The following is a 27,374-nucleotide window of genomic DNA, read 5'->3' as shown; positions in this document are numbered from 1 at the left end:
TTGCAATCAGATTAAGCTGATATTTGGGACACTTATCGGAAAGAACTATACTTACCTAAGAATAGAGCAATGACATGAAATTGAGCTAGGAGCAGCACTTCAAGGTCACTAGTGCTTAAACATCAGCAATATGGTGACACACAAACAGAGAGAATTATATGAAGTTCAAACAGATTAACAAAATCAGACTAAAGATAAAGCCCACAGAAAAGTGATTAAAGTCACAGGTTAAAAGTAAAGCAAGAACTTCCTTGTCTGTCCTATAAAAGTGAACATACCCAGATGACTACCAAGATGACCCACCTTGGCTGTTTCTGAGAACAAATGTCCCTTGTTCATTATTGGAGAGCTTAAGATTGAAATAGCATGATGTTGCATATGTATTAAGATAAAACTACCCCTGAAGAATAGTATAAAGAAGCTTGGTTAAAAGACCATTATGCATTATGGTTAGCTGTTTCAAAATTTGTTTCAGTAAAATATTTCTGTTCATTTTCAAATGGAACAACACAGGGGTTCATCTAGTCAAAGAAAAACAGTTTTTAATAGAAACCATTATGATGGCCTTTTTTTGTACACAAATATTGTGTTTAAATATGTTTGTTCTAGCCTAAAAGATCACCTGACAACAAATTAAATTTTCTTCTAAAGCAAAGCCAAATATGCTACAGTGGAGATAAAAATCAAACTCAAATTTTCAGATTGTGGTGGGTTATCTATAATACCTCTTGTCTCACATGCAGAATGATCACAATTTGCAACACTGTGGAATCCACATCAAGCAGGATTTAAGGAGTTTCAGGAGTCACAAGACTTGCAAAAGCCAGGAATTTTGAAAAGTGGATAAAAGACATGAGAGGACTGCTTTGTACCAGCAGGAATGAAAATGACAGATTCACTTTCCTGCTGATTTCCCCCTAGAAGGCAGCAAGGACACTTCTCATGAGAGGCCAAATACTGACCACACGTTCTCTTGGTCCATGTCTGAGTGAGGAGTCCCTTGTTGCTCTGGCTGGGTCTGGAGATTTGAACTACAGGGTAAGACACAGAGTCCGTTCAGCAAAAATAGGAGCAGAAATCAGGGCAGGTGATTTGCTCACCAGTGAGTGAATTCTGCAAAGATATAAGAAAGGCTGCCATCAGCAGAGGCCCAAGTCAGGTATATGAATTCTAATGCAGCCAACTATAAGCAGCTACCTGGTTAAAAGACATGCAAATACTGACTAGGAATTCTGGGTGATGTCAGTTAGTCTGCTCTGGGCTAAAAGATATTTCTTACAGCTTTCTGCTCTTGGTTGATGCTTCAGACCAAGAAAGCTATTAGTATGCTGCTTCCCTCTTGTGAAGGAATCCATCCATATGTGCATGTCAAGGTGTGTGTACCTTATTAAAAGTCTTCCTGCCAGGTATCATTAAAGATATCTTTAGAAGAAATTCTGATTAAAATGAGACTTAATATTTACAAAAAACCAGGGTTGTGTAAAAATGTGGTCTCCTTCAGGATGAGGGAGTTGTAGCATTGGCTGGTGACTCTCTTGAAATGATGACTACCTCTGACATTTCAAGGAAGCAGAGCATGCTCATGACTGATGGTTATGTGTTTTACGTCCTTGTGTCTCCACACAGAGCTGTTACTGAGGAAATGCCGGAGGAAACAACTGGCAAAGCTTTGGCAGCAAGGATTCATCGTGAATATAGAGATTTTCTTTCTGCTTTTTCCAAATTGTCCTAGATGTTGCAAGCAACCAACTTGAAAGAGTTGCCCAGCACTAGGGATTTTTCAGAGCTGTTGCTTCTCATTATATTTCTCAGTAAAGCAATGTCTTGCTGCAGCACGTTGGAGCACTTGTATTCTACATTTATTGATATTGAAAACTCTTTTAATCTGCCTTTAAGATTTACTGTGCTCAAAATGATCTGCCAGCAGACACATTTCTAAGTACCTTAAAACTGTAAAGGATAGGTATTCTCTTGCCAAAGTGCTCCTGAGCTTGATGCTGTGGTTGTGCATTGGAGTCAGCTTGCTGGTCTGTGTGGCCTCCAGCTTACACTTTGATAAAGTCTCACTTCAGTCATGGGAAGGAGCTGGAGAGAAAATCAGCATGATAAACTGTCCTTGCAAAGGGCTTTCAAAATTTTTTTTCAAGGCATGCCCTTGATTCAAAGCAAGCCCAGCTTGTGCTTCTCAAACATTTGTGCTTGCCGAGGAATAGGACTTCTGCTCTTCTGTGGAAACCCTCGAACCCCTCAGGGAAACCTCCAGGGCTTTGCCCTGGAAGAATCTACCATAGACTTTCCCCACTTAGGCTGAAAGAAAAGACTTCCCCCATGGTGCCCTGCAGAACTATTGCCAATCTACCTTAGACTGTTTCCATCATTGGGCAGTTGACCCTGCCCACCCCAATTGTTCATCCCTCATCCTCTCTATAGGTTGCTGCCCTGTGCCCTGCCCTCTGTACTGCCCCGTGCCCTCAGGACATTGGCCGCTGACCCCTTACTTAACCGCTGAGCACTGCATGGTCTTTGTCTTTTGTCCCTGATCCCTCCAGTGTGGTAAAGGTAATAAACCCTTGCTGGAATTCATCATGCAGAAGGCCCTTCCTGTCTTGCCATCACTGAGCTATCTGTGGCGTGTGTGTGTGTGCGTGCATGGACTGGAAATGATTGTTCCCGTGGCCTTACTCCAAGCAGCTTCTGATGGAGACACTTTGAGAAGGTAGCAGCATTTCACCATCCTGCCGCACTGCTACACTCTTCTGTCAGCAAGATGGATTTTATGACCATCACTGAATCCTTTCATACAGATTTTATTGCTGTAGTTGAACATGTTCTTCTATATCACATGTTTTGTGTACATCTAATTTCACAGATTAGTTTCCTACCGCCTCAAGTCATTTTCTATCCAAATACTGTTTTCCATTTCTATTATCAAGATTAGCTGACATGCCAGATTGAAAAAACAATCACAGCTGGCCAGTGCTGAATATTTGAATAAAAATCTTAGAATTCACTTCTAAACTAAAAGGTAAGAAAGAAGTGCTATTTCAGCAATACTTCTGATTTTCTAAAGGTTATTACACATCCCATGATGTTAAAATACTACTTTTTTCCCAGTCCTTAATGCTGCTTTTGAAGATTGCTACAAACAGGCACAGCTCTCTAAAGAGTTTTCCTGCCAAATATTCAGCACAGATTGACAGAGCCTTAAGCCTTAATAGCTGCTTTAAGGGAGAGAGGCTGTATTGGGAATAGAACTGCTTTTGAGAAAAAAAAAGTCAGAATTTTGGAGAATAGCTGAAATCTGCACGTAACTACAAAGGTATCTCTTTGGTTCTCAGCTCATTTCCTGACATGGGGAAAACACTGCAGGGAGGGCTCTGACATACTGTGGATAATAATCCTCTTGCCCTCCCTGTCTGATTCACTGATTTTTCCCTTTCTTTCTGACGGATGAATTAAGAGCATCCTTGTACAACAGTGAGAAGTCTGTAGATGGATAAAAGTAAGCAGAATGAGAAGTTAACTTGCAAACTGTGGAATAACCACATTCCCATCATTAGTGCACTTTTTCTTCTTGCACTAATGGAGTCAGACACAGCAGGATATTTGCTGTAAGGTTCTCTCCTTCTTCTATTTATTGGATAGCTGTAATTCCATAACTTTGGAATAAGTTTCTGTGGCCTAAACTGAGAAGAAAGTCCTCAGTCCTGCATCTCCTGATCAATCTCATCTGTGCAAGGTGCTGTGCAGCAGTTGATTCTGACAATTGTTGAGCCCAACAGAAAATTACTACACCAGGGATTTTTTTGCTGTTGTGTTTTATTTGCTTTTGCATACTGCTGAGATATTCTGTATTTTGAAATAACTCATCTGAACATTGTACAAGGAGGTGGTTACCTGTAAAAAAAATTAATGTTTCAGATTTATTATCCAGCCCAGTACTATCTAGGTAGCTCATGAAACAGCCAAACTCTGGCCAAATTTCTGCTCTTTGAAACATAACTCAGCAGGAATATGTGGCAACTATAGATCGAATCACAACTTGGACAGGAGCACTCTTTGCTGGGTTAGGAACTGGCTGGATGGCCGGGCCCAGAGAGTGGTGGTGAATGGTGCTGCATCCAGCTGGTGGCCAGTCACCAGTGGTGTCCCTCAGGGGTCTGTGCTGGGGCCAGCTCTGTTCAATATTTTTATTGATGACATAGATGAGGATATTGAGTCTTTCATTAGTAAATTTGTGGATGACACTAAGCTGGGAGTGTGTGTTGATCTGTTGGAAGGTCGGATGGCTTGGCCAAGAGACCTAGAAAGGTTGGATGGGTGGGCAGAGTCTAATAGGTGAAGTTTAATAAGTCCGAGTGCCGAGTCCTGCACTTTGGCCACAATAACCCCCTGCAGTGTTACAGGATGGGGACAGTGTGGCTGGACAGTGCCCAGGAGGAAAGGGACCTGGGGGTGCTGGTGACAGCAGCTGAACATGAGCCAGCAGTGTGCCCAGGGGGCCAAGAGGGCCAATGGCATCCTGGCCTGTATCAGGAATGGTGTGGCCAGAAGGAGCAGGGAGATCATTCTTCCCCTGTGCTCGGCACTGGTGAGGCCACACCTTGAGTGCTGTGTCCAGTTCTGGGCCCCTCAGTTTGGGAAGGATGTTGAGATGCTTCAGTGTGTCCAGAGGAGGGCAACGAGACTGGTGAGGGGCTTGGAACACAAACCCTGTGAGGAACGACTGAGGGAGCTGGGGTTGTTTAGCCTGGAGAAAAGGAGACTCAGAGGTGTCCTTATCACCCTCTACAGCTTCCTGGAAGATGGCTGTAGTCAGGTGGGGTTGGTCTCTTTCTCCAGGCAGCAACTGACAGGACAAGAGGACACAGTCTTAAGCTGCACCAAGGGAAATATAGGTTGGATATTAGGAAAAATTTTTTTACAGAAAGGGTGCTAAAGTACTGGAATGGCCTGCCTGGGGAGGTGTTGGAGTCACCATCCCTGGATGTGTTTAAAAAAAGATTGGCTGTGGCACTTGGTGCCATGATTTAGTTGAGGTGTTATGGCTGGGTTGGACTCGATGATCTTGAAGGTCTCTTCCAATCTACACATTCTGTGTTTCTGAGTCTATGATAAGTCCTGGGTTTAGCTTTGAGCAGATTTTTTTAGAGGGATTATTAATGCAAAATTCTCTTGATTACTTTTATAAATGCCTTTAACTGAAATGGTAATGTAATGTTAATATTGTTTGGGAGCCTTAAGTAGTGATTCATCTGAATACAGCTGAATAAAGCATCTTTTGCAGGAGTTTCCAGTTGAGGCACTGATGGTATGTCTGGAATCTCTACACTCCCTCTGCACAGTGACTGCCAGAGCTCTCAAGTTTTGAAGGACAAATAATTGTGCTCTGCACCCTTTTCTGTAACCTGCAAATACAGTGCATCTATTGTGCCTGCTAGGGGTTCCAGTCTAACAATAGTGCATTCATTAACTGGGTTTCTATGTTTCTGGGTTGGTTTTTTTCCCAGAAATACTCAAATGAAAGGTAAACTTTTTGTGCCATGTTATCTATGAGTGATTTTTTTCCCTATTTCTGAGTTAAAAGCCAAATTGGACTTCTTTGTCCAGCAAAATCTTGTTGCCTTGGTAACAGTTTCACCCTGAGCGTAACTGTTGTCTTCTCTGATCTGAGTCCCCTGTCCAATTATTAAGTCTAAGGTCCCTTCCAGGTAGCCTCATATTGCAGTGAAAGTCTGATACAGTGGGAATTAGGGGGAGACACAGCATTAGCATACTCATATGTCCCTTCTTTAATGCAAAAAAAATGTTTGAGCTGGGAGATGTAAATAGAAGAACAGTAACATTCCTTTATCATATTCCAAAATGGAGGATCAGATCCTAAACTATATGTTAAATGGTTGCTATAAATGTTGGCTAGGATTCCTTTGAATCTAGTCCTTAATTCCATTAATCTGCACTGTGCCTCAATGAGTCTGCAGTGGTTACATACCTACCACTTATATAGCTTTTCAGGAGAGTCATGGGAGTTTAGAATAGCAGTCCATGCTCTTGTGTGACTATGTCATTAAAGCTGAGCTGTGTTGGCCAGCACAACAACTTTGTGCTTCAAGCAAGGCAGCGCAAGCACAGAGGTTTCCTTCCATTTGTTGATATACAGATTTGAGGAGGAAGAAAGAATAAAAATCCTTGCACCAAAACTTTCTCAGCTTTGAAAGTTAGCTTTACTGTGAACTAATAGACAAGCTAAAAAAAAAGTGGCATGACTTGTCTGTCCTCACAAAATGGATTTCTGACTGTGACACTTCTCCACAACACTTTGGAAATAAAGCCAGAGAGATGAAATATATCTTCCTCTCAAAAGAGACAAGCCTTTGATTCCTGTGTGAAGACAGGCTTTCCTTGCACTGCTCCTTTGAAACAACCAAGAGTAATCAAGTGGGCTTTAGTTTCTGCATCAAGGTGCAAGGTAGTTTCAGGACTCTGAAGAGTAGCAGACAAAAAACCTGCATCACACAGTTTATGTTTTAACTTCAGAGATGAGGAAAGGGACTCAGCTTCTGCTTGTGTCCTGCACTGTCAGCTGTAAATCCCTGCACTTAGGTGGATCATCTTGGAAGAGATTTAACCAGTGCCTTGGAATATTTATGGCAGCAGAAGACCTTCAGGCCAAGGGGCTGGTGCTCATTCACCAGCAGGGCATCCAGTCAGACGAGGCCTGAGTGCAGAGAGAGGCTAACTGAGCTGGAAGGTTTCTTTCATTTGAGCCATGAGTGGGAATGACTGGAGGGTTAGTGATTGCAGAATCCCTTGGTGAACGTGGCTGTGTTAACTGAATTCAGACAGACTCTTGCTCAGCCCAGCACCTCCACTGGGCACAGAGCAATGGAAAGCAGTGCTTTTTGCCATCCTGGCAGTTGTTATCTTCTGGGGTGCAAGCTCTCCGTTCACCTAATGTGATTCAGGCTGAACTGGGCTGAACTGGACTGCTGAATCATGTAGCTGCTTCTGGGTTGTTTCTTCTGTAGATCAGTGGTGTAAGAGCACCCGTCTGCAACTTTGTCCTCGCACTTGCAAAATGAGGGTATGTGCTCAGACTTGAGCAAGCAACGTGTTAAGTAAATCCCATCTGCTGTATATAGGTGGATGAAGGGGTGAGTTCCTAGGTGTGATAGGCGGTCTAATGTGATAGCAAATCCATCAAATAGCTGATATGCTTTCCCATGATAAAGCACTAGGGTGTAAAACTTTACAGAGATTTAAAAACAGCCGTGTGTGTTGTGTTTAATGACTCTTCAAACTAACCGGCAATTCCTCCTATCACAAACCAGGAATCTTTTTACTGTCTGTCAATGGCTCAGATATGCCGCCAGGGGGAAGAGTTTATCTGTCTTTCAGGTACCAGGCCTCCATTCCTGGAACTGTTTAAAACTTGACAGCGATTCTAGAAGAGAAATCCAACCACTTTGGTTATAAAACAGTGTTGTGGAACCTAAAGTCTTCAGTAGGTTACAAATAAGTTAAAGTAATTTTTGTGGTCTAGTACAGATTACGAACCCTCCCTGAAAGTATGTTTTTCTTTGGAAAATAAATAATTCCCCTTCCCTTCCCTTCCCTTCCCTTCCCTTCCCTTCCCTTCCCTTCCCTTCCCTTCCCTTCCCTTCCCTTCCCTTCCCTTCCCTTCCCTTCCCTTCCCTTCCCTTCCCTTCCCTTCCCTTCCCTTCCCTTCCCTTCCCTTCCCTTCCCTTCCCTTTGTAACTTTTGGATTTTAGTGCTCTCTGAAATACAGGTTAACGCTACTGAAATGCTTAAAAAATTAAAATATTTTAAATTCTCAATATGCTAAACTGAAAATATATTGTTCTTTCCTTACAGCCTGCAGCCTAAAAAGTGTACAGGCAGTTGGACATCTCCTACTGGGATTTATGGATGTGAGCTAGCACTGGTAGCTTTTTAGAAAGCTTGGTTTTTTTTCCCCCATGAAATACTCCAGCAGACTAACATGACTCTGAATACTGGGGCAGGGGGAAGTGGGATGTTAAGGTGTGTGGTTTTTTGATTCAGGATCAAGCACCTGTTCACAGACAATCTCTACATAGTCCTCACCTGCTGTGCTTTGGTTTGCACAGCACAGCAGGCTTTGAGCATGTGAATATTTTGTGTGAAATTAAGCTTGAAGGAGAGCTCTGGCCGTGCCCCTAATGCACTTCAGCCACAAACAAAGGACCAGTCACTAGGACCAGACCAAAGCTAGTCTGAAGTAACAACTTCTAAAGTATGTATGTTGTGACTGTCAGGTCCTCAGCACCAAATGTTCTGCAGAGATTGGGCTAATTGCAGATGTAGACACAGACACATATTGAAATAGTCTGTAAACTATCTTTAAAAAGTCCTTAAACTGCTAGGCCAAAATTGCACAATTATACGGGCTCTGCATACATACTGAAAACCTGGAGAAATCCTACCTGCAGATTTCTGCTCTCTCTGCAAGTATTTGTCTGTTAAGTCTGTGAATGTGTCAGCAGAAGTCTTACTGACTTATGGGATGGGAACTGATTTTCTGCATCAGCAAAGCTGCAAATTCCACCTCCATCTCTACTGCAGTGTTTAGTTCAATTCTGTAAAACTGTCCGCTTTTAGCTGATAATCTTTCCAGGAGGAAGTGTTACCAGCATTGCTTCGAGCACCAAGGTTTATGACTTTTTGAAGAGAGTGAGCTGGCATTGGCACCTTTTCTTTCCCCTTCTAATCCCCAAAACTACATTCTTCTTTTCCTCTTGCTCCTCCCCACCTGCAACTGCAGAAGAGCTGGTTCTTGTGTAATTTACCAGGAAGCACAGAGGAAAATCTCTGTGACCCTAAGCTCACTAGCAGCAGCACATTTCTGCCCCAGGAGGGGCCCCAAAAGCTTCTCATTCAGCAATTTGTAGAAAAAGAAGGCCTGTAGATTTTTATTCTCTTGATGAAGGTCTTGCTATAGTTACTGAGCTTAAGGATATTGAATTTTTAAAATATTCATGCAGAGGACCTATTAAGAAGCTCTAGGTGTGCTACTACAATGAAACTTAAGAGTTCACAATGTCCGTTGCAGGATTGTTTTGATGCCAGTTCCACAGATCTTCCCAAAGCATTTCACATGGGTGATGCTGGCACTCCTTGCGCTATACCTTTGTACACACACTGAAAACATAGATGTAACCATGCAGCTACTTGCCAGGTAGCATAGTATCATCTTAATTTTACTGATAAGAGTGACTCGTCTGAGGTCACAGTGGAAAAAAATTATCATCTTGATCTCATCATAATTCTCAGTGGAGTTCCCTCTGACAGTGTAGATCAAAGAGAAAAAAAATTAGATCAGTGCAGCTTTTCATCTGTTATCCCTGCATTCCCTATGCCTTTTGAGCTTATTTCATTGCCTTTCAGGGACATGGCTTTTACATTTAATTAGCATGCTATTAATCTTTATCTGACATGGAAAAGCTGGAATTAATTGCACATTGACTGACTGAACCACTTACACCAAGGCATTGCATTCATCCAGTGGTGTGCCCACTGGTGTGTGCAAGACCTTGGGGCTCACTGGGCTGCTGCTTGTAGGCTGTGACCTGTAGTAGTTGCAGATACTACGCCCAGAGGAGCTGCCACCTCCAGCAGTAATCATGAGACCTGAAAGTAAAGCTGGCTCTCTTTCTTGTTTTGCAGACTCAGGTTGCCTCAAAGTTGTCTGTACTGCCTCTGCCTGCAGCGCTCGCTGTGTACCACACACACCCTTTGTTTATACATGTATGTGTGTGTGAATTTATCTATGTATTGTATGCATTTATAGGTGTGTAAATACATTTATCTGTACCAGGTCTGGCTGGGATGGAGTTAGCTTGCTTATCAGCATTCCCTGTGATGCTGTGCTTTGGCTTTGTGGTGTGTTATTAACAGACAGGTGTTTTGGCTGTGTGCTTGCTTGGCATGAAGGTTTTCTTTTCCCACTCTGCCCCCCTCCAGCAGACCATTCATAGAATGGTCTGAGTTGGAAGAGCCCTTAAAGATCACCTAGTTCTGACCTCCACTGCCATGGGGGGGGGTACATATATTGTATATATGAGTATATGTGGGTCCAGAGGAGGGCCATAAAATCAATTTTGGGAACATCTCTTCCATAAGGAAAGACTGCAGGAGGTGGGCCTGTTTAGTTTTGAAAAGACTGAGAGAAAATCTCATTAATGTACATAAGTATCTCAAAGATGGGTGCCAAGACGATGGTGCCAGACACTTTTCAGTGGTGCCCAGTGAGAGGATGAGGATCAGTGGCCATAACCAAAAACGCAAGAAGTTCCACCTCAACATGAGGAAGAACTTCTTTACACCGAGGGTGGCAGAGCCCTGGCAGAGGCTGCCAAGGGAAGTTGTGGATCTCCTTTTGGAGATGTTCCAAACCCACCTGGACACGTTCCTGAGTAACCTGCGCCAGGTGACCCTGCCTTGGCAGGGGGGTTGGACCGGATAATTTCTATAGGTTCCTTCCAACCCTAAGGATTCTGTGATATTAAGGTACCTATACCTATGTAGGGCATGTATGTGTCTTTATACTTCCATATGTATCTATATTTACACATACATCCACATACAGCCGTAGCTATAGCAGTCCAAACACGCGGTTTGTATGTGCACCGAGACACTCCTGTGCCTCTACAGCCGCGTCTTTGGACTATATGCAGGCGTGTATGTTTTGCACGCACGCTGCCCTGTTTACCCCGTACGAGCGCTGTCTGTCTATGCGTTGTGTATAAGCTCACCTTTGCGCGCTCGCCGCGCTCCCGGCAGGCCGGGCCGGGCCGGGCCGGGCCGCGTCCCCATGGCAACGCCCGGGGCCGGCGCTCGGCCGCCGCCGCTCCCGCCCGTCGCCGGCGCCCGGGACGCGGGGAGAGCGGCACCGGGCGGGTTTGGCGTCGGGACAGGGTGCTCAGCAAGCGGCCGAGAAGGTGAAATTTTGGGAAACGTCTCTCGCTGAAGTGAATGTGACCCGGTTAAGGCGCGTGGGTTTGGCCAGCATGTCCAGCGAGCTGACCCAAAGTGTCATCAAGAGGATAATCCGCCAAATCGGCCTGGAGTGCGCTGCCCAGGGACACAGCCTCTCGGAAACCTTGGTGGCCTTCATGGTAAGCGCGAAAAGAAGAGTTCGGGGGCTGGCGGCAGCTGAGGCTTTCAGGGGTGACCTGAGCTTGGAAATGCCTTGGTTTCCAAATTGCCTGCAGTAAAAAATTTTAAAGGGGCGTTCAGCGACATCCGCTACAGGGTCCTAAAACCTGGAAAAGTATTTCATTCCCCTGAAATGTTATGTGAATATAACGCTCCAAGAAGGCTGCAGGTCCTGAGTCCTGGAAACTCTCTGAACTCCAACTCAGAGCTCTTTCTCAGTTTTCTTCTGCATGCAGTTAAACCATTGTTTTCTTTCAGAAGTGAAAAAGAGAAGTGTTACCAAGTTTTAATGATGTTTCTTCACACTGTCATAAATGACCGTATGATGCATAGGTGAATGTTTAATGCAGCAGCTATATTTGTTCTTCGATGTTTACCTCCTCCCTCTATTGTGATGGATAATTTTGTTTGTTTGTCTGCTCATACAGGACCAGGTAGTATAAATGAGCTGAATATTTGAAGGAGTAGGCTCTGATCCCACTTAAAGTGAAAATTTAACAGAATGAGTCTCAGTATTGTCCTTGGTAGGCAACTATAAGTATCCTAAAAACATTTTACATTTTGGCATCTCTAAGAACATGCAGCACTGCTTCAGAATATAGTCTGAATGCACCTGCAGGGCTGTGTCTAAAGAAAGATGCGCTAGGTTCCTTTTTTATTGATGATCAGCTCATGATAAACTTGTATATAAATGTAAAGGGTTCACAGCAGTACTGTTAATGTGCTATTTTTTCCCCTAAAGGTGACACTGCAGCTTTAGAAAATAGATTGGGCTCAAAAACAGATTGGGCAGGAAATTTTTAATGAGTAAAAAATTCATACAAATGGCAAGGCACCCAGCATGAACACCAATTGCAAATGTGCAATTATTTTCCTGCATGCAGAACACTATAGGCTTTTTATTCAAATGGTAAATGTTTATACTAATGCATATAACACCAACTTAGAGGTTTATAAACAATGATAGATTTTCAAAAAATGTTACTTAGGAAAATATTTTTCCAAGTAATTTTTAAAGGAGCTAAGTTTAAATATTTGTATCACACAAAGATTTTTTCTTCCTTTGTGCCTGAGAACTTAGATTGAAACTGGTGAGATGTGAAAAGAAGTAATTTTGTTTCATTATCAAAGACTGAATTTGATAAAAAAAGAATTGTAAATAAATATTAAGTGCATCTGAGATTTTTCAAAAAATAAAAGTTGAGTTGCAAAGATGACATTTTGCGACGTAAATCAGTATCTTTCTTTTGGTAATCTCTAGGTGAAAGCTGTTGTTTTAGATCCAAGAAATGACTTTAATATGGATCGAATCCTTACAGAAAATGATATACAGGATCTTATCCAGGTAATCTGACGTGATATTGAGAGTCAGTACTTATCTAAGACTATAGCATTATTTGCTACTGTTCCTGTAAATAAAATGACCTGAATATGATCAAAATTTTAGTGCTACTTTATTCTTATGGTTCTCTAGCTAAAGACTGGACTATAATAAATGCCTTAGAAAAGCCTTATATGGAGAGAATGGTAGTGAGAGGGCTCTACAGTTGTTGTGAAATCTGTAGTAGATGACTATCAGTTCAGATGTTTCCCCAGAGATGAGAAAGAACTCACTTCTCTGACTCTCTTTTTAGCTCTGTGTTACCAGACTGCTTGACACAACAAACCCATCCCTAAGCACAATTAAGATGCAAGTTTACTTTGATATCAACTATGCAAACCGAGGTAATTTCAAATATGTTTTCATAGTTGATGCTGAGTTTATAATTTAATAATAATAATTTCTATTAAATGAATCAGTAAAGTAAAATAAAAATCCCAGGAGAAATTTACTGTACAGGAGTCTGATGTTTAAGTATGGATATATTAGGAAAAAGTATACATTAGATTTGAGAGTACACTCTTCTCATGCTGTCTGAGAGATTTACTGGATATAATGTATTAGGTTGCTTGAGGACAATGACACTTTTAAGTTCAGTGGTTAGCTTCTTTCAGCAAGAAAAGCTTGCACCTGCATCTGTGTGTCTGAAGGCACTCAGAACAAAGTGTATTATCAATATCCCTAATTGGGAGATTTGAGCAATCTTGAACTATCAGTTACAGTTTTAGCTGAGTATGTTTTTGTCTCATCAGTAGTAATTTCACATGATCTGAGAATGAGAATGTAAAAATACAATGAGATGTGGAAAATGCCTCTGTTGTAAATGGAATTTCAGATCTCAAAGGGACAGTGGAGGCTGGCTGGGAAATAGAAGACACAGAACAAAAACAGATGTGAGAAAAGCATTTCTCTATGGGGAGATAATGAAAATGTTTTCCTGTTAGCATGGATTAAAACCAAAAATTAGCAACACTGGGAGCTGCTCCTAAATCCTCTGATCTCTATAAGCTGAGTAACTGCAACAAGTTTTTGAGATCCTAAGTAGTATTCGGACTTGAGCATGTAACTTCAGGTGTGCTTGAAATGTGTGTGTAAGTTAGGTCCTCCTACAGTCAGGGGAGTCCAGAGAGCCAGAGACTTCCTGTTTAATTTGGCCTGAACAGTTCTCAGGACTCTACTGACTGATGTTAATCATGTTAATTATATTAATGTTTAACTCTACTGGTTTTAATTCTAATGGTGAGGTATTATGAACATCTCTTCCATGTACCTGTGCTTCAGAAACCTTAAGTTGGTGCTCTGTGGAAATGAATTGCACCCTCTGTATAAGCCAAATTTCAAAGAATTTAGATAGCACTTTCTAAGTGTCCTTCTTTCCTAGATGAATTACTGAGTGAGCAGGAGCGTGTTCTGGAAGGAAAACTGGCTCCTGTGGTTAGAGCTATCACAGAGAGTGGTCCACATGCACAAGAAGAAATGGAGAATGTGTATCAAAATATCATTACCTATGTGCTGCTGAGATCTGGCCTGGGATCCCCAACAGATATTGAGGCTATCAGGGAGGTAACAGGTCAGTAAACTCCCAGCTGTGAAATCGGGCTTTTCTTCTTGAAAAATAAAATTTCACCTTCTCTTTGCTGATACTTAGATACAAATGTGGTAAACTGTGATGAATGCTTACTATCCAAACTGTCACTGCTCAGCCTTGAAGTGTAAGTTTCCCATAAATTTCCTTTTTGCATTTGTTCAGGTGAGGCTATTTTTGCTTATTTAATGATTTTCTTTTCTGTTCCCTCATATTGAGGGTTTTCTCCCACTTTGTAATGCTTATAGCTGCCTTGCAGAGTGTATTCCCCCAGACAGAGATGATTACTTTCATCTCAATCAGTAAGAAGGACAAAGAACAACAGCTGAAAGATCTTGCCATGCTAGTCACAGGAATTCGTTTGTACAACAAACAGTGCCAGAAAGGAGGAAGAGGCATTGATGACTGTAAGTAAACAACTGCATTTGAGCTGGGTATTCCCAATTCTTCCTTGCATTCTTCCTTCCCAGTTCCCAATTCTTCATTCTTCCTGGCCTTCTTCACTGGAGCTGCTCCAATAATTTGCTGTCTCAAGAAGGCCTGTTATTGTTATTGGTATTTTACAAATTAGTAAACTGAGAATTGAAATTTGTGCAGATTCTCTCAGGTAACCCATGTCAGTTGTAGCAACAACTTTGCATCTACTATGAAGCAAATTTTCTCACATTCCTTGACTTGACTGTGATATTTCCACAGCTGTAATTCTAAATATTTGAAACAACCTGACTAGTGAGATAGGATGGTTGAATCGGGTTCACAAGTATTTGGAAATGCATGAACGTAAGGACAAAATGTAGAAATCAAAACTTCATCAGAAGACCATTATGCTTAAATATTGCACTTTAATAATTTGATAATGATTTCATTAATTCTTTTTATACCTATTTCGTATTTTTTCTATGTGAATAGTGCCAAACATCCTGCATGAAGCCATTCCATCAGCTACTCGGACTCTGGATGAACGTCTGAATTCCTGCCAGCTACTGGCGCACCGCTACACAGCCCTGTTGGAATCCATGCAGGAAGATCGCCCCAGATACTCCCAGCTTAGTACTTTTAAATTAAAAGAAGCACTATTCAATGTAAGACAGTACGAAGCCTTCCTTTGCATCCTTCAGGTGAGATATCATTAGGTTATATCCTATGGACTTTTATTGCAGCTGGAATGTCCTCAAATTACCTACTTGCACAGGACAGAAATGTAAGACGAATTATTTGGAAATAAATGAAATAAAATAAAATATATCTCTAAAGAACCGTAGATTGTTTAGGTTTGAAAATATTTTTTAAATCATTGAGTCCAACCGTTAACCTGTTAGCCTGGTACTGCCAAGTCCACCATTAAACAGTTGTTTTCATACTGATTCTCTGACCCAAAAGGCATGAGAGAAAAAAATCTCCTTGATCAATCCACAAATCATCTCAGTTTTTGTCTGCAGAGACCTCAAAAATATATGGAGTCATCAAAAGTCTTTGAAGAATACAATTTAAATTCTTGTTTTGTTAATGAAGAGCTTTCCATTTGTCTTTTGAGAAACTGCAGGTTTTTATTAGTCTTTTCTGTATAAGGCATTGAATAAAAGTTTGTGGGTTTTGGTTTGTTTTTTGTTGTTCTCTTCACTGGGAAAATGTAGAGGATTTTTCTATAAAAATTGGTAGTTTATGTGTGAGTGAAGTGCCTGAATATCTGAACATTTAAGGAAAAATGTATTTTGTGGAAAGAGAATACATTTCATTCCCTAAAACAATTGTTCTGGAAATAGTTGAATGAAGAGGCCCAGGTAAATACTTATTATCAAATACTTCGTTTTTTGAGCATGATACATCTTACCTGGTGTTCTCTTTCCAGTCTAATGCAATTACAAGTGCTCAGGAAGTTGAATCGTTGGATATTAAGTTTGAAGAAGCAATGATGGTATTGAAAAACACAATGCAGGATAAGACTTCCATAGAGTCCAAAGAAGTTTTTGTAAGTATTATTAATGGAAAACCCATTACTTCAATAGAAAAAAATATTAAACTAAGATATTTTGCTGGTGTGTTTTTGAATAGTTTATGTTTAGAAAGAGGCTATATATTTTCTCTGTATTGCAATATAATTTGTGATTTTTGAAGGGACAACTAAAAGACTTGCTCCTAAGGTAAGAAAAAGGCAAGATAGAAAAAGGAAGCGAAGGAATTAAATGGTATTTTACTGTAAGTGTTTTGAGTTGTCATTATTTGCAAATTTACAGTGATACCTTCCTTTTTTGTGTGTGCATATATTCTTTCCTGTTCCTTGCAGAAACTGTAAGAACATAAGGATTGCAGAAAACAGCACATCAGAGTGTGATTCTTTCGAAGTTCCCTCATATAGCAATCCCTATAATTACAGTATGAATCACTGATATAATTTTTCTGAAGAAACTGGGTTTCTGTGATGGGTGTGTCAGCATCTTTTCTCCTCCCAATAGCTTCTGAACCTGTTGGCAAGTTTCAGTCACATTTTTCAGAGTCCGAAGATCTCAAAAGGTGTTGTTTTCTTCAAGTTTTGTGGGGAAAAGAAAGAGCAACTAGAGGCACACAGTTAGAGCCTTACCAAGATCAGGTCTGAAATGGTTTGTGTGCTCTCTGGTTGGTGATCAGCCACTGAAGGATTGATGTTCTGTACTGTTGCACCCTTGGTTGGGAGCTAAAGGACACGGGAAGGAGGTATTAGAGGGAGAGGGAATGAGTGCTGTGAACTAGAGGTATTATGAGGGATGCTGCTTGATGAGCTTGTGAAAACCTGAAATTATTATGCTAGCATATTATAAAGGAAACAGGAGAGAAATAAGCTAGAAAGTGTTGGAGCCTAGGGCATTCCTTTGGCTACCCTGGAGGGTCAGAGACCTGAACAGGGGGGTCTGGGACCCCAGCCCAGAGCTCAGAGAGACACTGGCTTTGATCTCAGTCCATGGGAAAGGCTTCCTGCACTGCGAGAGGGTTTGCAGGCCACAAGAGTGTGAAAGATTGTAGTTTAGCTTATCACAGGGTGAAAAAACAGTGAATCTAGGTTTCTAGCATTGAAGTGAATGGGGGCAAGATGGAGGATTTGGAGCGTTGTATCCTGCTTCTTTCTTCTTCCCTCACTCCATTTCAGCTCTGACGTTGGCACAAAGTAGTTTAATGGGGACTGGGTCAAGGTAGAGATGACCTGTTTAGTATTAGAAATAAGCATTGGCAAGAAATGATAAATAAAGAATACGTAGCAATTAGTATAAAAGATAATGACAGCCCAGTTCAGGAGGAGTCGTCAGATGTCCGAGCAGCTGCGAACATCTTGTTGAGCACTGAGAAAATTGTAAGATAAGAAACAATAAACAAAGTATGCAACCTTGAAAAATCAGAACCTGAAGACTCCGTCTCTTTCATCCGTTTAGCACAGAGCTTTGCAGAGGGCAAAAAGACTCTAAAACCACCTGAAGGTCGGGGAAAGCCACCGACAAGAAAGCAGCTTAATTTAATTTGCTTTTCATGTAAGAGCTTGTTACTTTGTGTGATTTGATTAGCATTCCAATTCCTTGTGGTTAGCTGCTGTAGCAGCCTGCAGTTTCATACATATTTTAGGTTATTTTTCAACATTCTAAGCTAATTATTAGAAAGTAAAAGCCTATTGTGAGGAAGAGGAAGATTGTGACCCCCACCTACTCAGAGTATTTTTTACACTTCCCATAAGAGCATCCAAGCTGGAAACTCACAGGAACAACACTTAAACTCAGTGATCCAAGCTCCAATTTATGTATGCTTTTGATTCAATAAACCAGATGTTCTCATTTGGAGGACATTTTCCCCTCTTGTCCAGCTACTCAAAGCAGTTTTTCCTCTTCTATATCTTTGTGGGGCTTAAGTGACTGATACACCTTACCCTTTTCCCTAAAAGCTGTCTGTTGTTGTTTGCTGCCATCCTAGAATTTTTTTTTCTCTTCTGGTTGGTTAGTTGTTTTGTCTTCTCTGCTGAAGAGAGAATATAAGATGCCTTTTGATTTCAGATCCTTTTCAGGTAGAGATTTTTCTACTAACACACCAATAACTTTTCTTGTCTTTGGCTTATTGCTGACCGGCTGGATCCTCTACAAAGGTATAGAAACAGGACATTCTGTCTTTTAAAAAGCATAGCATAAGGTCTTATTTGTAGTAAACATTTGTTTTAGGAAAAAATAGTACATTTCATTAATATTCTTTGTTTATTCTATTAAGAATGGTTTTGATCTTCCTTTAGTTTCTTCCATTTTTGTAACCATAACATTTCCACGGGATTAGCAATGCTGATGAATTCCAGAGCTGGCTCTGTTGGCTGCTCTTAGGATAATGTTGTTAACATGCATAAAATGTGTGGTTAAGTGTATGTTTTAGATTGGTTGAATCTCCTCCTGTAAATGCTCTGTGTATTTAAATGTAACCGGACACATTTGGTGTCACTGTCATTGAAAACAGCATTTAAACTTAAAGCTTATAGGCTGCTTCTTTATGTGCCTACACTTGTGTGCCAACAGCATGCCAGTGCTGGGAAGAGCAGCCTCCAGTGTTGCCCTGAACCCTGGAGCACTCTGAAGAGGCTTGCACCCCTTTCATTTGACACACATGATGGCCTGGGGGCTGTGGTACCAACTCACTCTGGAAGCAGGGCAGACAGAATAACAAAACTTGATAGTTTGTATAGGTATGGGTTTACCTACTTTGGTAATTAATCAGGTGTGTTCCTTCTGGTCCTTATTCCTGTACACCATATATTCCGTTATGAAACTGTATTGTCAGTGAAACACCAAATTCAAAGCATGGTTGCAGAGTACATTTATTTGAGAAAGGCTCTGGAGTAAAATATAGAAAAGTACTACTGTTGCCTGTGGGTTGACATGCTGGATATGCTTTAGGCATATGTGGTGGAAGCTGCTCTTACAGTGTCCCTGAGTTCCCCTGGAATTTCTGGTTGCTGAAGGCCTTGGAGATCAGTCCTGCTTTGTTCATAGCTGAGATTGTTGTGCACAATGCTTGGGTTTCACTGTAGACATAAAACAAATCGGCATTTCAAATAATTTTCTTTATGTTCTAGCCTCTGTTTATGGAACTTTCTAAGCTTTGGACCAGCTATCAGAACGAAATGCTGCTGCTAAGCTTCCTCACAAATATGGCTGACAATCTGCAACAATTCTTGGAAATCCAATCACAGCTTTTTCCAGAGGAAATGCTAACATCTCTTCTGGAAGGAGTGACTGTGAAAAGTGATGAGGAAAGGATAAAAGAAACCATGGGTATGGAAAGTTAAAACTTTTTGGTTTTCCTTAATTTTCCAAGATTTTGTAATTTGGCTTTTCTTTACAATAGTTGCTTTACAGAAGGTGCTATATATTGACTTTTTAATACTCAGAATTTGTACAGTAAATTAAAATGAGCCATGTAGATTTATATTTTCATGTAGTGTAGCTTGGGATTTTATTTTTACATATAAAATTAAAATAGAGCTTGTAGATACAAATATACCTTACAAAAATGACAGGATGATCAGAGAATATTTATAATATTTTTGTAAAAATTTTTGAAGTGTGTTTATGTATTTTTATACCTTTCAGAACTTTGGAAAATTGAGGGGTAGGGTATAGACAAAATAATTTAATGGGGCTTCAGATACCAGAAGAGTTTGTTTGTAAGATGGTATCCCTAGGAACCAAGTTTTCTGCCAGGGAGTTTATAATGCATGGGTAGGTGAAAACAAAATCCAAGAATAAAATATTATCTTCCTGTTTTTGTCACATGTTTTCAAAGAAAACCAATGCTACTAAAGAAGGTTCTTGCAGTACTGATTTTCAATAGGTTCTCTTTCAAGACAGCACTAAAGTTTGATTTTTGGGATCTGGGCACTGCAGGTCATCCTGTGAAAACCAGAGTAATCTTACAATCTGTAATATTATTAGCTTTTAGACATCTGATACTGAAATCCTTCATTTTTTAAATCTTTTCTTAGGAACCAGAGTGAATGTTTCTGATCTCAACAACCAAGAATGGCTTTTTCCAGAGACTACTGATAATTTTGATCAATTGCTAATCCAGTACCATGGGTTCTGTGCACATTCAATTGGTGTGAAAAGTATCACCCTACCAGGTATGCTTTGTAGTTAGACATTTTCCAAACTATATATTTACACAAGGATTAGGAAAAACGTAAAGGTATTCTGAATGCATCCTCTTAACGTCAAAACTGGAATACTGTTTGTCCACATTTGCAATTTTCACTCCAGAGAACTTATTTCCCTTATTAAAGTATCTTTTCTTAAATACACGAATAAACTGCCCTTAGCAGAAGGCAGGAGGGCTTGAAGAGCAAGCAGGGGCAGAAACAAGATGGGGTGGATAACTGTTTCTTCCTGCTGTATGTGCATCTGTACAACCTACACTGCAGCTGAATGCAGGTTTGGTTACTGTTGCTAATGTGCTATAATGCAGGCAAAGGGAAATGGGCATTCCTTCTATTTTGTGTATCCATATGTTGCAAACATAGCCATTCGTGCCTACCTCATATGTATTTTTAAACAGTCATGACAAAGTACTAAAAATCTTGCCTGAAAAGAATGCAAAAGTGCACTTGATTAAGTCAACTAATCATAGGAATTTTTGGTCTCCCTAGGCCCATTTGTCTTGAAAGTTAGCCTTATTTCAGCTATCCTAGTTCATGTTTTCTGTCTCCCTATCCTTTCTAGAACCTGTCCATATAGAATTTCTTGAAGCTACAGGAGTTTGGGTTTTATAACCCCCTATCATATTACTTATTTTTTTCTTTTTAATGTTGGGGAGGCTTCTTTTTTAACCTCTCCTTGTATGAAAGGTATCACAAGCCTTTGATTACTCCTAGCTCCCTTTTACTTGTTCTGTTGTGTTGGAACAAAATGTATTATTACAGATGTAGCCTACAGGTTGTTGTAATGTTGTTTTTCTTCTCTTCCTCTGTTTGCATACTAATAATTCCTTTTTTGACTGTGTATTTTCAAGTCACTGTCTATGGTCATTCTGGTCTTTCCTGAGCAATGACATCTGAAGCACAACCTGCCACTGTCCTTGAAATCATCTTGTGTTTTCCTATATGTTATTTGGCCTTTATTGACACTTCATTTTCTCTGTTAATTTATTGTTCAGCTTCCCAGCAGCTTTATGTGCTTCTTCAGTTAATCTCAGTGCTATGCCCTTTGGTATAAATGCACTAGTGATCTGCAGTCAGATATTTGCTGGAGATTTTAGGGAAAACATTTGAGGGTAGAGACTGGGTTTTTATACCTTTTATGCTACATGTGTTTTATCTGCTGTTTTTCTGAGACATGCACCTAAGGCATGCAGGTTGTGAACTGATCAAAAACAGTTTCACTGACCTAACAAAATAAACTTTTCTATATTTTAAAAAAGCTTGCTTTCAAGAGTTTATACTGAGTTCAGAAAAAGAAGGAAGTGAAACTAACTTGAGGTAAACACAGAATCTTGATTACAAATGTCTTCTGTATTGGATATCATACTGGTCACTATTTTAAATTGTGGAGCTTATTTTTGTTTGGCTTTTCTTCTCATTTTTAGGGAATCCTGCAATTGGAATTTTGAAGCACAAGGAGAAATATTATGTTTTCAGTTCAAAAGAAGCTGCATACATCTTTGCTCAAGATCCAGATAAGTTCATTCAATTGAATATAGAAAAAGCAAAAAAGTATGCAGAATTAATTCAACTGCTTGAACTCCATCATCAGGTTGAATACCTTGTTCCACATGCACAGGTACATGTTGCCCATGCCTCTTGCTTAACAGCTGCTGGGTCACTGGTTGGTCTGTCCTTTCTAAAAGAGAACAGATGATACCTACCCTTAGGAAATAAGTAAAATCCTCTGCCTGTATGGAGGTCCATCTTTTCCAGGTCTTCAGAGTGTTGAAGAACATTTCTGCTTAATGTCCTTCTCACCTTATCTATTCATAGGAGAATATGTAGATCCAAAGCATTCTGGCAGTGATAAAAGCTGTTAGTCCATAGCCTAGGCAGGTCTTGTGTCTAATGTTTCTTTTTCTCATTTTTGCAAAAACAGCTTAAAGGACCAGTAAATAAATGCAAGAGAAGTTATGTCAGATATGATGTTAACTGGAGTTTTGGCTTAGCAGTCCATCCATGTGTGCTGGATGAGGGTGTAGTGGTATCTGGGGACAGGAGTTATGGAACATATTACAAAGTAAAAGGAGAGTCATCAGTAATGAATGTGATGGTGTTACTATGTGAAGTTCAAAGACCTGATTTGGATTTATAGACATCATTCTCTGTGATTCACTTGTGAATTTTAGATCCCTAGCAGTGGAAAGAATGTAGTCTTGAACTGGCCCATGGTTTGAAACATCGTTTATATCCCAGCTGTAGCAGAGATGTGTGCACTTCTCCCAGTTGTGATTTGTGATTTTTAGTCCATTCATGAAGACAAACTGAGGTGCCTGCATCATAAAATACTGGTGGTGGTAAGACCCTTTTTTCCCAAAATCCAACAATTAAGCATTCACTAGGTAGGAAGGAGCCTGCAAATCAGCTGTGGCCTCTGCCTCAGGGGTTTTCTGTCAGAAATTAAATCCATCAGATACTTAATGTTTTCCTTTTAGTGGGGGCACGAGGAACAAAAATATTGCTGAATGTAACAATCATTATCCACTTGTGGTTTGTAGGTCTCTATTTGCTTTTAAAAAGTAGCTTACCCATATTCTATTTCTCTGTGTTCTTCTCAATGCCTTGCTTGGCTTTCCTTGTTTCTTTTCATCCAGACCAGAAATGCAAACGAAGGTCTGATGAAACCACATCCAAAATGTGACAGTGGTACTCAAACTGATACTCATATCTTGCCTCCAACTATTGTGAGATCCTATGAATGGAATGAATGGGAACTGAGAAGAAAAGCTATAAAATTGGTTTGTACTGTTATTATCTAATTTTCATTGTTGGATAACAAATTTGAGAATAAATTATTCTTAACTTTTGTTCCTTGAAACATAAGTCTAACCTTTTATTCCAAGACATATACTTCCTTACAACTGGTTCAATTTTTTTCTCTAGATATTTTCTTTCCTTATTTCTAGACATCTCTCATTTCTTTCATATTTTTCCTGGTTTTTGATCAGTGCTTCCACTGCTATATCTCCTAATTTTAAATTTTTCAGTTGCCTTCCTTATGTAATAAGAGTTTGTTGTTTTGAATGGAATTGTATTGAATATTAAGTTTGTTCTACATTCAAATACAATTTAATGGGTTGAAGATAGTGCTATGTAATTTCTTTGTGAAAAAAATGCCAGAGCAAATGTTTGTCATGCTATCAGGATTTTCTGATGGATTGGAAAGCACAGTCTGTCCATAGAAGTTTGACCACATATGTACAGAAAATCTTTTAAATTAACAGTAAATATTTCAGAAGCTTCTTTCTAGGGCTTACCAGCACATGTAGCTGTCAAGGTATAGCACCTGATTTTCACAATTCAATCAAAATGAACAACTTTTGAGTACAGGGTGTATCGCAGCTAACAATATCAAATGAACATATAATACTAAAGGGTTTTTTTTCTTCTGTGAACAGATGCGCTGTGGAGGCCTGTGATCTGCTGGGCAGCCTATTTCCTTTTTGTTTTTCTCTTTGCCATGAAACTTCTAACATTATCAAAGGAAAACAAAATTTTGGACTGAGGAGTCTTGCCAGTGTTGATAGCTCATAAAGTGTTCTATGAAATAGTTGTTACTGAGGTACATAAAGAAGCCAATTAGGTTTACAAGAAGCCTAGCTAAAAGCCTCTTTTGCTTTGTAAAGGACAAAAGTACATAAATAAATAAGATATGGTCATATAAATAAATAAATATAAATAACATGTATAAATAATATATATATATAATATAAATATAAATAAATATGGTCATATAAATAAAAAAGATATGGGCAGTGGCTCTTCAGCTCTAAGCAAAAGTGGATATTTTCCAATATCTGGTCATGAAGACCATTCACAAACAAATTGGTAGCTTGTTATTTTGAAATATTTAGAGAAAGTACTTTAAAGTACTAAGGGTGTTTTAACCTCAGCTGTCCGAATGTGAGATTAGTGATGTGGAGCTGAAAGAAAAAATCCCAGATGCATGCAAAAGTGCTTTGACTATGCTGATTTGTAATATGGAGGTGATAAAACATTTAATATCAAAGTGATAAAATAACAGAAATAGTTTACCAGTGCATCAATGAATTTGATACTTCAGAGAAGCATCAGACATATTTCTGGATTTTGTTAGAGGATGAGCCCACATACCTTTGGGGTTTTTTGTGTTTTTCATACTTAGCAAAAAAACTTGTAGTGGTATGAAATATTTATCTATTACTTTGTTAGAAAACCTATATACTGTTAGAAGTAAAAATTTTAGCTCACATTTGTTTCTCTGTGCAAGCACAGTTCTTTGTAATAGCATAGATTCAGTAATTAAAACCCCAGGGGAGGAAAAAAAAAAAGAAAATCTGTCTTCCTATGCCATCTCCTCTGTAAGTTCCTTCTTGTTTTTTTCTAGATTCTGCTTGATGACTCTGCATATAAGATTCAGTTGTAGATTAAGATACCAAAATGTGCCTACATTTAGGTGCTTCACCTTCCATTCCAGCTGAGAGAGACCTCAGTGATGGAGTCTGGAGAATATTTTAATTTGCCCTGATGCAACATTTAGGACATTTGGCCATCTGTATCACTCTCCAGCTTCCACTGACTCCAGTCTTCACTGACTGGACTGAACTCCAGGGACTTTCTCACTTACATGGAGGGGTCTGAATTCCAGCATTTGAGACTGTATTTTGTATTTTTTGAGGAGAACATTATATCATAATTTACAGTGTTTTACAACGTTGCTGACATAGAAGTCTCAGTGGAATAAGGAACATTTTTTGTTTCAAGTGCTCAATGTTAACACTTTGTGAGAAGTGGGGGTTTTTGTATCTACAGCAATTTCTGTGAATAGCCAGTTTTAATCATAAATTACCCTAACTTTTACCCCTTGTCAGGGGTTAGTGAGCAGCCTGGCGTAAGTAGGCATTTTTTCACTTTTATCTGATACTTTGTGACACAAACCCCTAAACCTCATCACATTTGGCAGAAACCACACAAAGACTGGAAGCACTTGCCATGAAAACATTTTATTCTAACAAAACAAAGGTGAAGCATTTAACAAAATTTGAAGGACAACAACCAATGCTATGAAAGTATTAAGAGACTCATTTAAAATTGTGTGGGCTACTTAAAGTACTGTTCACACATCCTGTTAGTTCAGGACTTAGAAATCACAGTCGCAACCATATATTGACAGGAGGGTAGGGTTGGTCATGTTCCAGGTTTGTGAAGCCCACAGATGTAAAACAGACAAACACTCCTGAGTATAAACTGGTGCTGAAATGTTCAAACAAAGTTTTGCTTAATCTGATTCTTTTTGTGTCTTTAGGCCAACTTGCGCCGCAAGTTAACTCATGCCATGCAGACTGATCTCAGCCACATGAGAAGAGAGAACTTCACCCAAGTGTACTTGCCAAAAGATGTTGGCACCCAGACTAAGCGTGACAACTCAAGCAATGTACCCAAACCCCAGATTTTCCTGAAAGGTCTCCGAGGAGGATCATCTCCCACTACTCATATGGTCACAGTAGACTTAACAAGACCCCTGGATGAAACCTAAGTTAAAATGAGAAACCTGAAGACACATCTTGAATGTGTATATAAAAATCCCTGAATATATCTGAATTTAGATACTAAAGATTTTGCTGTGTCTGTTGATTCCAGGAACAGTTGGTCTGTTTAATTTATCTTATCTGTTGGGGCTGCTGACTGGCATTAAGTGACAGAAGTGATAAGCCTGAAGCTTAGATTTTAAATAGCAATTTAGAATCAAGATGTTCCCAAGGACTTTCACTTCTAACATTTAAATGTGTAGCATTCTGGGATTTTTACTGAAGTTTTAATGCAACAATTGCTTGTTGAAATACTGTCTTTAAGTGAAAAATCTTGCCCCACAAGAGTCGCTCGAATGTCACAGCCCCAGCCTTAGAGCAGAATTGTCAAGAAGGCAAAACCAACAAAATGAAACCAGTCTGGGTCCTTGGGCCTGTCTGTTTGTACTGGAATTAACCCAATGAGTGTAGACCAAGGCTGGGAGATTGAGAAGAGGGCATCTGTCTTGGGTGGTTCTGGCACCCTTTTAGTCTCTAGCAATTTCTTGGCTAAACAGTGTACTGATGAGCATACTGCAAACCATAGGAACTTGGCTTCAGGGGACCTTTTTGAAAGCGCTGTTTTGCTTGTTTGAAAAATTGAAGCACAACAGAGAAAAAGTTTTTAGCTTTATGTCATTGTGGCAAAGCAATATGTGCCCGGTCAGATCAATGCAACTGCAGATAGTATTTCTGTTTGTGAAAAGCTGAATTATTTGAGCTTCAGGATAAAACATTTTCTCAAATGGAAACAGGATACTTTAAAACAGAGATGCTTTTCATGACAATAAAGACTTCCTCAAGCTGCTCTCTGCACAATGTCCAGCTGCACAACTGTGATTGCATAGCACGTGCTAAGTTTTCTAAATCTATTTTTTGTGCGTGTGTGCATTGTGATGCCGTGTGGTTTCCTGGCTTCTACCAAGACAAGCTTGTGACAATGAAGCTTGAAGATTCAAGCTGCTGAGTGATTTTTCTGTGGCATTGTGCAGGATAGTATTCTCTTGTTTTCCAAGGTATCTGGCCCCACTTTTAAAAGTTACACAACAGGGACGAATCCCCAAAGCATTATTAAAAAAACAAAGGAGCGTGAGGGGAGCACTAAGAAAGAACTTTGCTAAATGGTTTTTGGCTACGTGATTTTCTCTGTTGGGAAAATAATCAGTAGCAGCTAGATGTGCTGCTCCTCCATGTTTTTAAATTATGAGCAGGCACCAATGACTAGACTTATTCATTAAAATATCAATGCAATTACTAGCTGCAAACTTTTTTTTTTTCCCCTCAGAGAAAAATACCCTGTCACTTCTTTATTAAACACTTGCTGTGATCTCTCAATATTATCATTTGCTTTGAGGCTTTTATGTTACAATTCTTACCAACAAGAATCGAGAAATACATTTCGAGATGTATTTCAAGAATCGAGAAATACATTTTATTTAAAAGTAAACGAATGATTGGAATTTCATTTTATCC

At 39.8% G+C, this 27,374-nt stretch overlaps 1 protein-coding gene across 1 annotated transcript; it reads left to right on the top strand.

Moving 5' to 3' along the window:
- Window positions 1-10,893: 10,893 nt before the first annotated feature.
- CFAP206 (cilia and flagella associated protein 206) lies at window positions 10,894-27,278 on the top strand. Its single transcript, XM_040060858.2, has 12 exons — window positions 10,894-11,156; window positions 12,458-12,541; window positions 12,831-12,921; window positions 13,959-14,147; window positions 14,411-14,569; window positions 15,072-15,280; window positions 16,012-16,131; window positions 19,234-19,432; window positions 20,143-20,280; window positions 21,738-21,931; window positions 22,950-23,093; window positions 25,640-27,278. Exons 1-12 carry the CDS (start codon window positions 11,049-11,051, stop codon window positions 25,868-25,870), a joined length of 1,866 nt encoding a protein of 621 aa, XP_039916792.1. The 5' UTR covers window positions 10,894-11,048; the 3' UTR covers window positions 25,871-27,278.
- Window positions 27,279-27,374: the final 96 nt, after the last annotated feature.

Source organism: Hirundo rustica, chromosome 3 (assembly GCF_015227805.2).
Source record: "Hirundo rustica isolate bHirRus1 chromosome 3, bHirRus1.pri.v3, whole genome shotgun sequence".
Lineage (NCBI taxonomy): Eukaryota > Metazoa > Chordata > Aves > Passeriformes > Hirundinidae > Hirundo > Hirundo rustica.
This window is presented reverse-complemented; position numbering and strand designations above follow the sequence as displayed.

Coding starts and splice junctions, on each gene's coding strand:
- CFAP206 (XM_040060858.2), top strand. CDS start 11,049: ATGTCCAGCGAGCTGACCCAAAGTGTCATCAAGAGGATAATCCGCCAA. Junction 12,922..13,958: donor TATCAACTATGCAAACCGAG/GTAATTTCAAAT, acceptor CTTCTTTCCTAG/ATGAATTACTGAGTGAGCAG. Junction 14,570..15,071: donor AGGAAGAGGCATTGATGACT/GTAAGTAAACAA, acceptor CTATGTGAATAG/TGCCAAACATCCTGCATGAA.